The sequence below is a fragment of the Agelaius phoeniceus genome, chromosome 13, assembly GCF_051311805.1.
Source record: "Agelaius phoeniceus isolate bAgePho1 chromosome 13, bAgePho1.hap1, whole genome shotgun sequence".
Taxonomy (NCBI): Eukaryota; Metazoa; Chordata; class Aves; order Passeriformes; family Icteridae; genus Agelaius; species Agelaius phoeniceus.
Window position 1 is genome coordinate 3,890,070 of NC_135277.1, and position 14,714 is coordinate 3,904,783.

General features: G+C 41.1%; 2 protein-coding genes across 4 annotated transcripts in view; one reads left to right on the forward strand and one right to left on the reverse strand.

Annotated features, from left to right (window-relative positions):
• Positions 1-14,714, reverse strand: part of PGPEP1L (pyroglutamyl-peptidase I like) — a 34,037-nt gene that overhangs the window by 13,758 nt on the left and 5,565 nt on the right. For both annotated transcript variants that reach the window (XR_013184204.1, XM_054642331.2), the window contains exons 2-3: positions 3,235-4,063; positions 550-602 (exon numbers count right to left, since the gene is read on the reverse strand). Coding sequence is in view for 1 of the 2 variants with exons in the window: in XM_054642331.2 (XP_054498306.2) it covers positions 550-602; positions 3,235-3,325 (144 nt within the window). In the remaining variant the exon portion in view is untranslated. The remainder of the gene's footprint in view (positions 1-549; positions 603-3,234; positions 4,064-14,714) is intronic.
• Positions 7,253-14,714, forward strand: part of LOC129126458 (protein FAM169B-like) — a 38,834-nt gene continuing 31,372 nt past the window's right edge. For both annotated transcript variants that reach the window (XM_054642374.2, XM_077185707.1), the window contains exon 1: positions 7,253-7,341. In XM_054642374.2, coding sequence (XP_054498349.2) covers positions 7,308-7,341 — 34 coding nt within the window. In that variant the 5' untranslated portion in view covers positions 7,253-7,307. The remainder of the gene's footprint in view (positions 7,342-14,714) is intronic.

Here is a 14,714-nt window from a genome sequence, read left to right on the forward strand (position 1 = left end):
GCTGGTCAAGGTGTATGAAGGAAAAATCCCCTCTGAATGACCTTGTTTTCAATTTAACTGTAGAATTCACTGTCATTTGAAAGTGGAAGCCAAAGCTGAAATGTGAACTCACACTCAGAGCTGGCACAGTTTAGGTTCTGTGTTCCTGAAGCAGGCAGTGGGAACTCAATAGGCTCCACTTGTGTGAGAAGCAAATCACCTCACACAGACAGGATAAAATGAACTGTGGTAGGAGAGATGATGGTTTACTGCAGGCAGACATCACACTGCAACACTGTGGCACATGCAATAGTTGTAGAAAAGGTACCATGAGTAAAAATAATTTTTTGAATGAAGAATAATATTTTAAAGTGCTTAAATGGCACCAAAAATAAAGTAAGTAAAATAATATTTCACTGCATTATCCTCTTTGTTCCATGTTGGGTGTCTGCTCCATGAGGCACAATTCTGTTTAATGAGTCATGAAAAGGGAATGGAAAGCCTAAAACCAGTTTGTGTTGGGATGTCTAAAAAATAAAATGCCTCCCTCCTTTTTTTTTTTATGCCTACCTTCACTGCTTCCCAGCTAGAATTAACCAGATATTGTCTGAAGGGACCAAAACCTGGAAAGAAAGAAAGGAGGTTTTAACTTGTGCTTACTCTACAATTACAGATTAGGTACTGATGTGTGCACACACATATTTGATCTTTATCTTCCTATTTTTGGTTATGGAGGTTGAGTTTTTTAGATAGGATTTAGCTTTAGTAACACTTAAAGGAATAGTATTTTCAATTTGTATATTCACTGATAAAAGAACTAATCCTGCAATCTTCATTCATGTCAAGCCTTTCTTATAAGAGAGCCTTAAGTGGAGCTGGATAAATGTACCTCCAACAGGACAGATCATGTAAATGATAATTTTGGGGAAGGGTCATCATCCATAGAAATACCACTACTAAAAGTTATGGCATTAAATACTCCTGGGTCACAGTTAATGTATCATTCTTATTGTTAAAGCTCATGAAGATTAAGACATGCATATTTAATGAAAAAGTTTGAAAGAGTAAAATTTATTTAATCTGTGATTTATTTTAATAGCAAGTAATGAAAGCTTACAGTTTTCTGTCTGGGAAATTATGCTTTTTTGTGATGCTGGGAAAAATGTCTTCACTTTTTCCCCCAGGAAAAGAGAGGAGAAAAGGGAAAAGAACACTTTGACTCCAAAGTATTACATTCAATTTTATGCATCTTTTATGTGAAAGGATTTTTTTTAATAAAAAGGGAAAAGACCTAATTTTGAGCAGATGGGCATTTTGTCATTAAAAAGTTTGAAGGAAAACTCCCACTATCTTTATTAATCTCAATTAATGTTCTCAATCCAGGGTGTTGCTAAGTCCTAGATACTGGGTGTCAGGAAAATGAGTTTGTGAAATGGTTTTAATGCTATAACTCTTAAATATTTAAAATCCTTAAATGGACAAGTAAATACTTGACAGCAGATGATTGCCATTTTGCACAGTGAAAGCTACTTGTATGTAGAGACAATTAAGCTAAATGCAGGCTTGTGACAGCTTAATTAGTGCTAGACTTTAAGCATTTCTTAATTTGTTAATATTTATTTCATAACTGCTCCATCTTTTCTCTTTTAATGTTATGAAAAGGTTATATTTTTGACAATATTTTCTCCAGGTTAGTTTCTCCTGTGGTGAGGGAACAAAGAAAATGGTGCTCATTTCACATTTCCAGGAAACATAAAACCCCATTATCCCCTCTTTGCTTTGAGAGCAAAATTCGGGTGGCACCTGCTCCATTTTAGAGCTGTAGTTGTACAAGTTTCTCTACCTGTGTGTGCAGAATTGCAGAATTATAATAAAGTTATTAAGGAGCTCACAATGAAACACTTGTGTCAGGGGTGGCCCTAAGAAACTACTGCTTAGGATAAAATTGCTATGAAAAATAACTAAATGTATGCGAGTTTTACTGCAATACCTGCAGCAATGTGGAAAGGTAACTGGCTGAATGTTACTGGGCTCCACATAATAAACTGGGCTCCCTGCCAGCAGGTTTATATTCTAAGCAGGTGAAAATGTGACAGAGACATGCTGTGATAATCTCGGTAGTAGATTAAAGATGCACGTGTGTCTTAACTAGTCTAAAGCTTTTTGACCAAGGAGATTTCTGGACATAAATGGTGATCTAAAGGGAGGAAAAAACTAACAGGGTGCTAAGAAGTGTTCCCAACAAGGGTATGTGCCATAAATATCATAGGAGAGAACCAGACTGGCAGCCTTTTAGGAGGTTAACAAATACCTCTTGCCCTCTCCTGCACTCCCATCCAGCTCATCTGCAGTTATGGCTGGAGCAAGCCAGACTAGTTCTGCCCATCTTGCAGCTATTAAACAAAAAAAAAAAAGAAAAAAAAAGAAAAAAAAAGAAAAAAAAAAGAAAAGTGTTTAATTGAAAACAGCAAGATGCAAATCTCTTTGATGTAGCTTCACCCTCGTTCCTATATCCTCAGATGACCTGCAGTGGAAAATTATCCAGCAACTCACATGTCAAGATATGTGTAATGATTGCCCTTAGATGAGCCAGTGGCAACAAGAGGAACAGTGAGCAGCAGCATTCCTTAGGAGCTTTAACCTTTTAAAGCTCAGCACTCTCTGAGCTGCTGCTTCTGCCTCTGTGATGCTGCACTACTTGGAGCCAACAAGAGAAACTCCAAATTTGGTCCCTTGTGCTGCATGTTCAGGCATGTTCCTTTGGTATATTTAAATGGGATGGTTTAGTTTAGCAGTGATGAGGCAGCATCTCCTGTTTAAAACTCCCTTACCTTGCCATGAAACTGAGCCCCTGAAAGTTGCCATGTGCTGCTCTAATTCTGGACACTGACTGTATGACATTGTGATGCAACCTGGTTTTCTTGCTTCAGAGCTTCTTTTGGGTAAGCTTTATCTAATAGTAGCCTGCACTGCCTTGAGCTATGTGGTTTGGATCAGAGAGAATGTCAACAAAGACTAAAACATGGAGAGAATGAACAACAAACCAAACTGGATTGCAGTAAAGAGGGCAGACTGCAGTCTGTTTCCTCTGACATGTATCTGATTTTTCTTAGGAAGGCACAGCAAGTTATTTTCCATTTGGAAATGTTAGTATGACCATTTGCTACTCTTTTTCCCTCCAGGAAACTGTTTATGACAAAGATCAAGCATGCGTGCATACCATCTCTGGCTCAAAGAATGAAATAAAAATCTTACCAGTCACCACCACAGTGTTGGAATTTGAATCCATGATATCTGTGCTCCAGAAGGTGGAATCTTCTTGTCTTTCAGTTCCAAGCAGTATCATAATTCAGGTATCTGTGGCAAACTTCATTTAGGGCACCTTTTTACTTCCAACTGTGATGAGTCTGGCTTCACATGACAGGGATGATTTGTGACTCATGTAACTTTTAAAGCAAAAATGATTACGTCTCTATTAAAGATAGAAGTCTGACTGACTGGAACTGCCCCAAACTCTTTCCTCTCCCAGGCATGGAGTATTTAGGAAGAAGAGGAAAAGCTTAAGAAATTTCCTGTAAAATATCCAGCAATATTTTTCATCACTTGTTTATGTGCAAGTAAACAGAAAATTAATTGAATCAGTTTGATTATATCTCTGTGGGTATTCTGTTTTTAGCAGTTGTGACTCACTTTAATGGTGAGGAATGACAACTACAAAAAATTATCTGTCCATTTCCACTGTTCTTGGACTTTTCCTCACTAAGGTAAGCTCAGGGGTAACTTTGCTGTTCCTCTTCACAGCACTTATCTGACTTACTACTGTTGATCTTTATCTCAGGCTTGTTATGAAAGAGTCCAAGCACTGTACACTTTTCAAACCAAACACCAACAGGAAAATGTGTGCATTTCCTAACCAAAACATTTACTCCGTAATACCCTTTAACAGGCAACATGTTAGAAAATCTCACTCCAACTTGCAAGGTCAGAAGAACTCTGGAAGCTGGGTTGTAGCTTGCTGAAACTGGTGAGTTTAATAGCTGGTCTGTCTTCATTAAAGTGGAGCCTGAGAGCCAATGGGGGGGGCCTGAAATCAAAACATATGCACATTGTCACTGCCCAAAACAAAAGCATATGCAAGTTCTCTTGGGAATTATAACTATGTGGGCAGAGGGTTTCACTGGGTCTTGTTTTGAGTAGGAAGTGTGTGTGTGTGTACATGTGTGTGTGTGTGTGTGAGAGAGAGAGAGAGAGAGAGAGGGGAGAAATAAGCTAAGAATAGAAAGCCACTATATTATCTCAAGAGAGCTGGTAATTGTGAGACCTTAGGGAAAAAAAAGAAAAATCCCTGAAGAAATCCCTTGGGTTGGGTGGTGGCTGAATGAGGTTTGGAGCCATGACCTGTGTCTGTCATTTAAATCATCCTGTGCTGAGACACAAAAAGATGTGTGGATTCTCTTTATTTAAAAGACTCTGATTCCACCATCCATTTCTTCCCCTAACACAACTTGCAGAATTAACTTTTGCTGGCTGCTGGGGCTGAAGGAGCTTCTCATAGAGGAAACAGAACAGCTTTAAATAAGGCAGAATCTGCCACTGGCAGCACTGAATTACTTTTAAAATCCTACAGTCCTTCATGCTCCTATGTCAACGACTCTTATCCATTAATTTTTATGCTTGACCAGTCATTAAAACACTTCCTATTATTCTGAACAGGGCAATCACATACCAGTCTTCTCATAGTTATTTTTGATTTGTGCTGGTTTTTTTTAAGAAAAAAATCCAAATACAGGGTGGTCTAATGAACAAAGAATTTGTAAGGAATAAGGCAAGATTTAAAGTCTTAATTAATTTCCAGAGTGAGAATTTCTATTTTCTTTGGGACATGAGAGCTGCTTTATACATATATATATATGAAGGGTATTGCTTGAATGCTGTAAAATATTAGGTATTTCATGAGATATTCTTCCAGAGGGGAGATGTAAGTCTATTAGTTCCATGCACTCTGTAACAACTGATATGATCTTTTTGGAATGTAGTACTAGTTTTTAAAGTTTTTACAGCTGGCAAAAGGGAGTAGAAAAGAAATACAGAGTAGCAAAGATTGATTCACTAAGCCTTTATGAAGAAGCTGATAGAAATTTGTACGGGGGGAGAAGTATTGTCTTGAATAGTTAAGTTAGTCCCTTTTCTTAAGCAGGTGTTTGCTGAATTGGAAGTAAAGGTTCTTAGACCTGATTCTGATTCAGTGTTGGTGAATGCCTGTGCAAGTGTGGGAGGAATGCCAGTGGTTTAAGTAAACCAGAATTTGACAGAGACCACTGAAATTAAATTTTGCACTGATTTAATTGGTTGCTCATATTCCCAAGCTTTGTGTGCATGGTAGTATACTTGGAGGAATAATGAATTTACTGCAGCTGTGCCACATAGTTAAAAAAGAATTGAGAGATTTGAATTAGGCCTTACTCAGAAATTATTCAGAGATGAAATGAAACCTTTTCTTTCCCCTAACATTTCTTCAGTTGAAGTTGAAGCCACTCTTGAAGCTTTTGTTAAAGTATTATTGGAGCTTTAATATTAGCACTCCCATGGGTATCTGTGCCCAAAACAATGGATTTGAGGGTCACAGGATATTTGAGGTCAGTGCAAATTAATCTCCCCATCCATAATTAAGAACCAAGCCCTTGCTATTTGAAGGCAAGTCACAGACACAGCTGACTCAGCTAAACACTGGTTGTTTTTCTTCTTGCTACATCCGGATGTGATTGGCACAGCACTCATCTTGAGGTAGAGGAGAAATGGAAGCAACTCAACTATGAAAATCCTGGTTATCACCTTGAATATTTTTCTGCACATTTGTCTGATACTTTCAAAAATTGTTTGAACTGCTGCTGAGTAAGAGAAAAATATATTTTCTGCAAATGTATTCTCACCACACCACAGAGCTGGCAGCACACTGCTTAAGTAGCTTTTTAGTAGATGGCAAGAAGAACAGAATATGGCCCTTCATTTAGAAACAGCTCTTTAATTTTTATCTCTTTTATTATTACTTATATATATTTCTTTTATTTCTTGTTATTGGGCAGACACTGACCAGTGTTTTAAACTTTGAAGTGGAAGTGTTTAATATATTTCAATTTTTATCTCAGCTATTCAACACTTAATGAGAGGAGGGAGAAATCAAGCTGTTATGCTATTTAACACTAAACTATAATGGGACTTTAAATAGAATTTTCAGGATCTAAAACTCCATATTTCTTTTCCATTCTAATAAAAATAAATGGTCCTCAGGAAATACTGAGGCTGGTCTTTATGTAGATAGAAAGCGGTGTCACAGAAAGAGAGGACACAAACATTTCAGTGTAAAGCTCACTGTCCCCTGTGGAAAGAGGCCTCTTCTACAACAAAATCCATAGAAATGGTAAATTTAAAAATATATAATGGTAGTTTCACTCAGGGTTTTCTTGGCAGACACCTTCCACCATCCCAGGTGCTCCAAACCCCATCCAACCTGGCTTCCAAGGATGGGGCAGCCACAGATCTGGGCAAGCTGTGCCAGGGTCTGGTTTTGGATAGAAATTATCATGCATTTTATGTTGTTTGATTATTTATGTTAGTTCTTCAGCAATTGAATCCATTGGTATATACCTATTTTTATGGGGAAAATTGCAACTGAATATGAGTTGAATATAGCCAAGCTGCTGAGTGGCTGTTCTGGTCTTCTTGCAGTATTAGCAAAAGTAATGGCTGTGTATGGACAGGTTTTTAACTTTAATTTTTTGTTTATAACAGGGAGAAAGGACTTAGCAGGGCACATGCAACCCAGTTATTTTCCCCTCATAAACCTTCTGCCTCATGCCACCCGCATTAACACAAACTGGCGCTAGGTTTATGGTTTGTCATTCCGTGCCTTTAAAAGAAATAATTTGAGATTTTTGTCGGAGTTTCTTGAGCTCAAATGCAGCGTGGGCCTGCCCTTTCCCAAGGCCGTGCCTCGATGGCGGGGGCTGAGGGCACTGCCCGAGCCTGAGGGCATTGCCCGAGCCTGAGGGCATTGCCCGAGCCTGAGGGCATTCCTGTGGACATTGCCCGAGCCTGTGGGCATTGCCCGAGCCTGAGGGCATTCCCTGAGCTTGTGGGCATTGCCCGAGCCTGTGGGCATTCCCTGAGCCTAAGGGCACTCTCTGAGCCCAAGCCGGCCTCGCCAGGCTCCCCTCGCCTCTCCGGCCACGGTCCCGGCTGCTCCCCGCCTTCCGCCCTCCTCTGTCCCCTCAGCCCCATGCCGGGCCCGGCCCGCCCCCAGGGCTGCCCGCGCCGTCCCGCAGGAAGTGATGGCGGCCGCGGGAGGAGGAAGAGCCGCCGCGGGTAAGAGGGAGGAGGCGGCTCGGGGAGGCCACGGGCGGCCGAGACGCCGCGAAACGCTTGGGGCTGGCCAGGGAAGCTCTGCCCGGTCGGCTGCGGCCGTGCCCCGGTGGGGCCGGGCCCCTCACGGCCGCGCTCCCGGCAGCGCCCGGGGGAGGCGGACAGCCCGAGCCCTGCGCGCAGGGTCACCCACAGCAGGTGCTGCAGGGTTTATTTTCCCATTTCCCAGCGTCCAGGTGACTTTTCCAGGTGTTCGGCTGGTCCAAGCCTGCCCAGAGAGAGCCGGCCTGGTGGGTCCTGCCCGCTATGGCTCGGCAGGTGATGCTGGGGAGAGGATGATCCCCGAGCTCCTGTTTGCAGTGTGTGTTTGGGGTCTCAGCACAGGTGGATCAGATCCGCCTGTAGATCAGTTGATCCCAAGCACTCAGCCATTAAGGAGCATTGGGAACACTGCATTAAAATACTCATTTTCAAAAGCACCATCGGCAGCTGTTTACCCAAACTGAGCAAAAACCAGGGTTTAACAAAAGCAGCAAGGTTTAACAGGGACAAAGGAGCAGTAAACACGTTGGTTCTTGACCACACAAAAATAGTTGGACTATTTTGGTGTTGAGATGTAAAAGGCTTTGTATACTGCAAAGTAGTGTACAAAGTCTAGTATACAAATATATTACTCTATACATATACTATATAGTACCCTTCCTTTTAAAAGTGTTCGTTTGCTATTGATGAGGTGACTAGAACAAGAAGCACATGGATATAGAGGATGAACTTCTTTGTGAAAAAGCCACTCTCCCCTCATCTCCTTTCAGCAGGAGTTGACTTGCTGGTATTTCTGGTAGTGGATGAAGAGCTGCTCTGCCCAGCAGAACTCAGCCCTTCAGTACCTGGTGGATTTACAGTGCTTTGAAATGAACAGACATCGTGTCAGTTCCCAAATGGCCAAGCTCCCAGTGCTTGGTAAGGAACGTGATTTTAGCATAGGTGGATCTTCTGTACACGTTCCACCATGGATTTCCAGAGGAGTCTGGCATGTGCAATGTTCTGGGTTTGTGTTTGGCTAGGAGGACTTCCAACAATCTCTGTTCATGCACTTGTTTGGATAAGGGCCCATTGCATCACCTCAGTTAGCTTTTGCACTGCTTTCCCTCCTGCTCTGTTTTTATACTCTTCTTTCTTAATTTGTCACGCTAGCAGGTAAATGGAGAGAAAGTGAATTTATCTTCTGAAACACATTTTAAGTTGCTGCCATTTATCTAAAGCACCTACTTCATCCCCTTCAGTAAAATAATGATGTTGTTCATTAGTTCCTCTAGCTTCTCATGGCTAAATGCACTGCAGTCAGATTGCTCTATTTTTCCCCTCCTATCAACCACTTATGGAAGTCAAACATTTGTAATAATGCTGTTTTTTTGGGCGAGTGAGGAAAGATTCTCAGTTCTACTAATTTTCTTAAATAAAATATCTCTAGATGAATAGAACTTGGGTTTTCATGTCCAAGGAAGCATTGTAGTGTTGGGCAGTTTGATTAATGTCTACATTTTTCCCTTTTCCGTCACCTTCAGACTGAATGTTTAGAATAGTTGTTCTTCCATCCCCTTCCTTTTTGGGACAGCTGATGTTGTTTTTAGGTGTTGTCTGAGTTTTGGTGTGGTTGTGTAATTGCATAGATTATCTTTAAAATAATTATGGAGCAGTTGTCAATAAGCAAGTTAAATATGCAGTACACTTTAAGAGCACATAGAGTCAGCCATTAGCTCTTGTGCAAATATTGCTTTTCAGTTCATGTTGTGCTGTTATTGAGATGCTACAACTTGGTCTTGATTGCTGTTTCTGTAACTGTTTTTCACAGGGAAAGAATGTTTACACTTCCAGGTTTCTAAGCTCCTTTACAGGTCCCAGGCAAACCTCGCTGTTGAGAAGCAGGCCAGCTGTTGACCTAGAACTTGAGGTACTCGTTTTAAATTCAGCCTTCTTGCAAATTCATTTTGATTACAGAACACCTTGAAAGGCAGATTTGTATGTGTTAACCACCTAACAGAAACAGTGAGCAACCACGTATATGCAGCTCTGGAGCCTGAGAAATAGTGGATGAGAAACCTGTATGTCTAGTTTGGCAATTGCATTAATGAAGCCTTAAATTTCCATCTGTCTCTCTAGGAAGATGGAAATCTCCCTGCCCTCCATGAAATCCATGTTAATCAGTTTATAGGAAGGAGGTCAACAGCCTGGAAGGTGGAAACACAAAATTCAGGTAGTACATAGGCACTGTCAGGAGTGTGGTCTCTGCAACTAAAAAAGCTTCTCAGAGCTCTAAGGTGAGACTGATTAACAGCCAGACTCCTACAGTGGAACTAAAATCTCATGTATGGAACAGGTAGAATTTCACTCAGACTGTGTGTACATAAGAGGTAAGGGCTGCCATAACATTGCCACAGCTAAGGCAAGTTGTTGAAACCTTGCTGTCTTTAACATAAATATGTAGTTACGGTCTAGAAAGAAAAGAAATCAGGAAACAAAATCCCAAATACTTCCCTCAAAGGAAAATTACAGCCCAAACCCAGCAAACAAACCAGAGTCCCTTTCCATAGCAGCATTTCAGTGCACACACTCCTTCCCTTGAGGGAAAGTTTGGGAAAACAAACAGCACAGGAGAAAGTCTGGCCGGTTTCAATTTGCAAGTGGGAGGTGTGCAGGCATTATGGCTGCGGGTGCGTTCTGGGAACCTACGTGATGAGGCTGGTATGCGTTTGCCACATTGTGTAAAGGTTGCATACTGAGAGACTTCCAAACGCCTCGCCTGGCAATTCCCAGCTCTGGCGTGTTGTCTTTGCAGAGTGATTGGCAGACCCTCAGGTTGCACATATCTCTGAAGGAAACTGTGTCCTGCTCGGTTACCCAGAGGTCTGTGGATGCTTAAAAATGCTGTGTTTGTAACCTTTGAAACTGCTGTCTGGTGGCTGGGCTTTATAGTATTACTGACAACAGATGGCAAATGGCTCCGCTGATGTAATTCTTGCTGGTGTTTCATTCCTGTGAAGTTGCACAGTTTCAAAATCTCAGAAAGTGCCTCCATATTTTTCCTGCATAATGATTTCAAGCCAAACTAAATAAAAACATTTTCTATTATTCAGATTCCAGTGGTGTCATGTGACACTGTGGTAACGATTGCCTTGCAGCAGTTTCAGATAAATGCACGTTTGGTAGCAATTTTAAGGCCTGTGTCCTTTAAGTAATGCTTATTAGGATGTAACAGATGCCGTTTAGAAACATTATGCCTTTTAATAGGCTCTGCTTTTAGCCTACATGTTCCCATTCCAGGCAGACTGTGGATAAGGCAGGCTGGGAGGTATGCTGTCGTTTATGCAAAGCCTAAGTCAATTTTCTGCTCTGAAGTCGAGCCATGTGTTTTTCCTTGTTTCTTCCATTCTGGTCATAGCTGCCTTGCTGTGTTTTTCCCCCTAGTCATATCTTTGGCTGATTGTCAAGCAATTGCAATCAAAACCTTTTGCATTTTTAACCACCAGCAGTGGTTTCTTTTGTCCTTACAGAAGAGCCTGTGTAAACTGAATTTGAACACACTGAGCCTCACTATCAAGAGCACAGCAAGCACAGAGTTAGCCCTCTGTTGCCAGCCTGTCTTTCCTTCTCTGCTTTTTCCTCCTCCCAAAAGGAGAAAAAGGGAAAAGCAGAGCCATGCTGATTTTGGAGCACCTTCAAAGACATGTAGAATAGCTGACACAATGGCACAGAGAAACAAGAGTGATGTTTACATATTTCCTCCACTACTGGCAGCTGTTTATTAAAGCAAGTTCTGAGACAGCCTTGTGATAGCTGATGCAGGTGATGTATTAATTTGCAGCCACGTAATAAATTTAGCAAAGTCGAAATTAGTGGGGGAAGGGATTTTGGTTTTTGTTTCTTTCCTTCTCCCCCCCCCCCCCCCCCCAATTAATTGTTTTATTTTGAAATTATTCTGGCTGTGCAAATTGGTCCTTGCAAGTAATTTGGAGAAAGGCTGCTAGGCATTCTTAGGCAGACTTATGCTCTCTGCTGGTGGGAGCAGTAGGCCTGTCAGATGTAAAGTATTTGCAGTCAAATTATGTGGCATTTGAAGCTGGTATCTCTGAAAATCCAGACAGTTGTCTCACATTTTATTGCTACATTTTGCTTGGGGAATATTGTCCTTTCTGATTGCAAAGCAGGGCTTTCGGGTACTCCTGGTGTGCCACTTTCTGCCGTGGTTTGTATGAGGTGATGTTAAGGGCTGTGTGTGGCGTGGCTTTAGGTTTCTCACACTTCCTTTTGGTGATGGTAGTAAAGGGGAAATGTATTTGATGTGGTACCTAAATCCTAGCCCTGGTGCCTGTGTGTGTTTCAGTAATAACTTTTAATTATTCAAACACAGCCATTTTCTGAAAGTGTCCTGTCAGTCTCCCTGACTTCTCCCTGTGGGATGAATTCATCTCCCTGCTGGACCATTTGTCAAATTTAGTTGTCATTTCCTGCCATTTCACCATTCTGTGTTCATCACAATGGGAGTCATTGTTTTCCTCCTTTTCCTCAAGTTACAGGAGGACTTTGGAGCAATGCATCCTCCTTTCTACCTTCCATCTTTGTAGAGGATTGAATTGCCACTGTCTGCATTTGCATTTGTGCTTCATAAAAGATCTGCTGTTCACAGAATCTTTCCTGCCATTTTCCTTCAAATCAGCCTCTTTCCAGTTGTTCTGGAGAGCTTGTGTATTTTATTTTGTTTAGGGAATAGGCAAATAATTAAGTTGACAAATTCTTGCCATTCGAGTATTTGCTTCCATATGCAAGAAAAGACAAGTTTGATGCCAGAGAAGCTTTGGCTGCCCCATCCCTGGAAAACTCCAAAGCCAATTAGGACCAGGCTTGGAGCAGCCTGGCATAGTGGAAAGTGTCCCTGCCCATGGCAGGGAATTGATGATCTTTAAGGTCCCTTCCCACCTGAATAATTTTATAATTCCAAAGTCCATACCTCTGCCTTCAGTAATCAAAGTTAGACTTTTCCAGGAACAGTTCTGCCCATTTCTTGATTGTATGAAAACCAGTATTTATTAAGAACTTGATGCTGATGTTCACAAATTCAGAGGTATTAGCAGCAATCATCCTGAATCATTAGAATTTTCTTTGGAAAACCTGATGTGAACATGAACCTCAAAGCCTGAATTAATGGCAGTCCTGAATCTCCCTTTTCTCCAGCACTGCATTTTCCCCTGAATTATTCTGTAAGCTGCCTCTTTCTTTTTTACATCTAAGCTCTGTGAAAAACAAAGTTAAATGTGCAGAAGTATGAATTCTGATATGTCATAGCTATAGCTGGTAGCACTTCCATGGTTTAACAGTACGCTGCACTTTTTATTTGTGAAGTCTGTTTCTGGGCTGTAATACCTCAGCTTTTTTCAATTACATTGGGTTAAAACTTTGTGCTAAACGTGCCAGTCCAGATGTGCATTGTGTGTGTAATAGGACAGGGGTAGCCTGTTTACACAGATGTATTTTAGTTTATTTGTACTATGAGTTGGATGTGGATTTATATTTGTGAGTGTAACACTGCTAAAGAGCCATCTGAGAAGAAACAGATATAGTTGGAACCTATTTGCTGGAACTTTCATTATGGGACTAATGCAGGCTAGAGTGGAGGAAATACCCCTTCAGTATGCAGTCACCATTACATGATTCCCCTCAATATGCACTTGCTTTTCTAGCCTTCAAAACATTTTAATTAATGTGGTTTCAGCTAAGTATTTTTATTTAAAAAGCTAAATAATTAAATCAATTATTTAATTTCCTCGTCTATTTTTTTCCATTTCAAAAATTGTGGATTACCTTAAGTTTTGGGAAATGAAAAACACGTGTTTTATAGACCTGATAATAGGAGGTTTGGAAGGCCTTCAGAGCTTATGGAAGAGTGTGAAAATTGAAGGTGTTTTCCTTTTTCTCATCTATGTTCAGCTAAAAGTATGTATATACCTAAAGCTTTTTTCTTCTCTTTTCTGAAATCAGTAGTAAAAATGTGTTTGTGGGAATGGCATGGCTAATGGGATAGCAGCCTGTGTTTGCAGTGCCTGGGATTTGGTTTGCCCTCCATTTGAGTGACAAAATTTGTAGTAATGACACATATAACTAAACTCATCTATTTAATCAAACAGGTTTCTTGATTGAGAGTAGGATTGGGATTATTTTTTCCCCTCTGCCTTAAGTTATTAATTCCACAGTTGAAGATTGTTTACAGACAGACTTTTATTTAGTTTGTCTCCTGAAGCCCTTCTGGCCGTTTGAGTTGTGATAGAATAGTAAGTGATACATGAATGGAAGTTTGGGATTGAAACACAGAACCCTGAAACCTACATGGTGAATATTCCAAGAGTTCTTGTTCTCTTGGAAATGGGGGAAAGCAGAGCAGTGGGAAGGACACTGTTTCCATGGATGATGTGCAGCACGTGGTGCAGAGCTGCCTTGCTGTGCTGGACAGATACCACAGCACTGCTTTCACCCGCTGGCTCAGCTGCCACCACACGCTGTTATGATCCTGCAGCTTCACTTCCAGCAGAATTTGGGTTTTTGGCATGTATTTGCTCAGTTAAATTCAGGATGTGGGAGTCAGGTTCTGCGTGTACTCCCGGGAGCGTGCCAGAGACCTCTTCCTTCCTTTGAAAGGTTAAACAAATATGGTTGTCTAACGATAACCACATGCCTGGAGCTGTTCAGGCTCGTGGGGAGGGAAGGAGAAGAGTTGATGTGAAGCCCCTGCTGCTCATCACAGAGCTCCTGCTCCTGTGAGAGGGTGAGAGACGGCACTTCAGTCACGTGTGTATGGTTCAGAAGGGCAAAAAAAAAGTAGTTATTCAATCCTGGACACTGTCCTGGGTGTGCTTCTGTAGTATGGCAGTGGCAGTCCATGGAGAACTGAGAACAATTTATGTTATGTGACTTCTGGGTATTTTACATAGTGGCTTCAGAGGCACTGATAAGGAAAACATCACACCCTTTGAAGTGGTAGATAAGAAACACTTAACTGATAAGGAACCAGTCAGAAGATGCAGTGATTTAGGGGCCACAAAAACACACCTGTGTTAAGAATAAATCTTAGGACTTCTGGTCTCAGTTGCATGGTTTAATTACAACACTCCCTTCTAAATATTGACCTGATATATTGTCATTTTGTTTTGGTGCATGTGTGTCTCATATTGCAAAGTGGTTTTTGAAATTAAAAAAAGGAAAATACTTGGATAAAACCCCTCAGAACATCATCAGAAACACTTAAAACCTGCTGAAGTTGTTTTTTTGGTTTTCTCTTTCTTTTTTTCTCCCCTCTTTTGTTATTGTGAAATGTATTGGCATGAAAA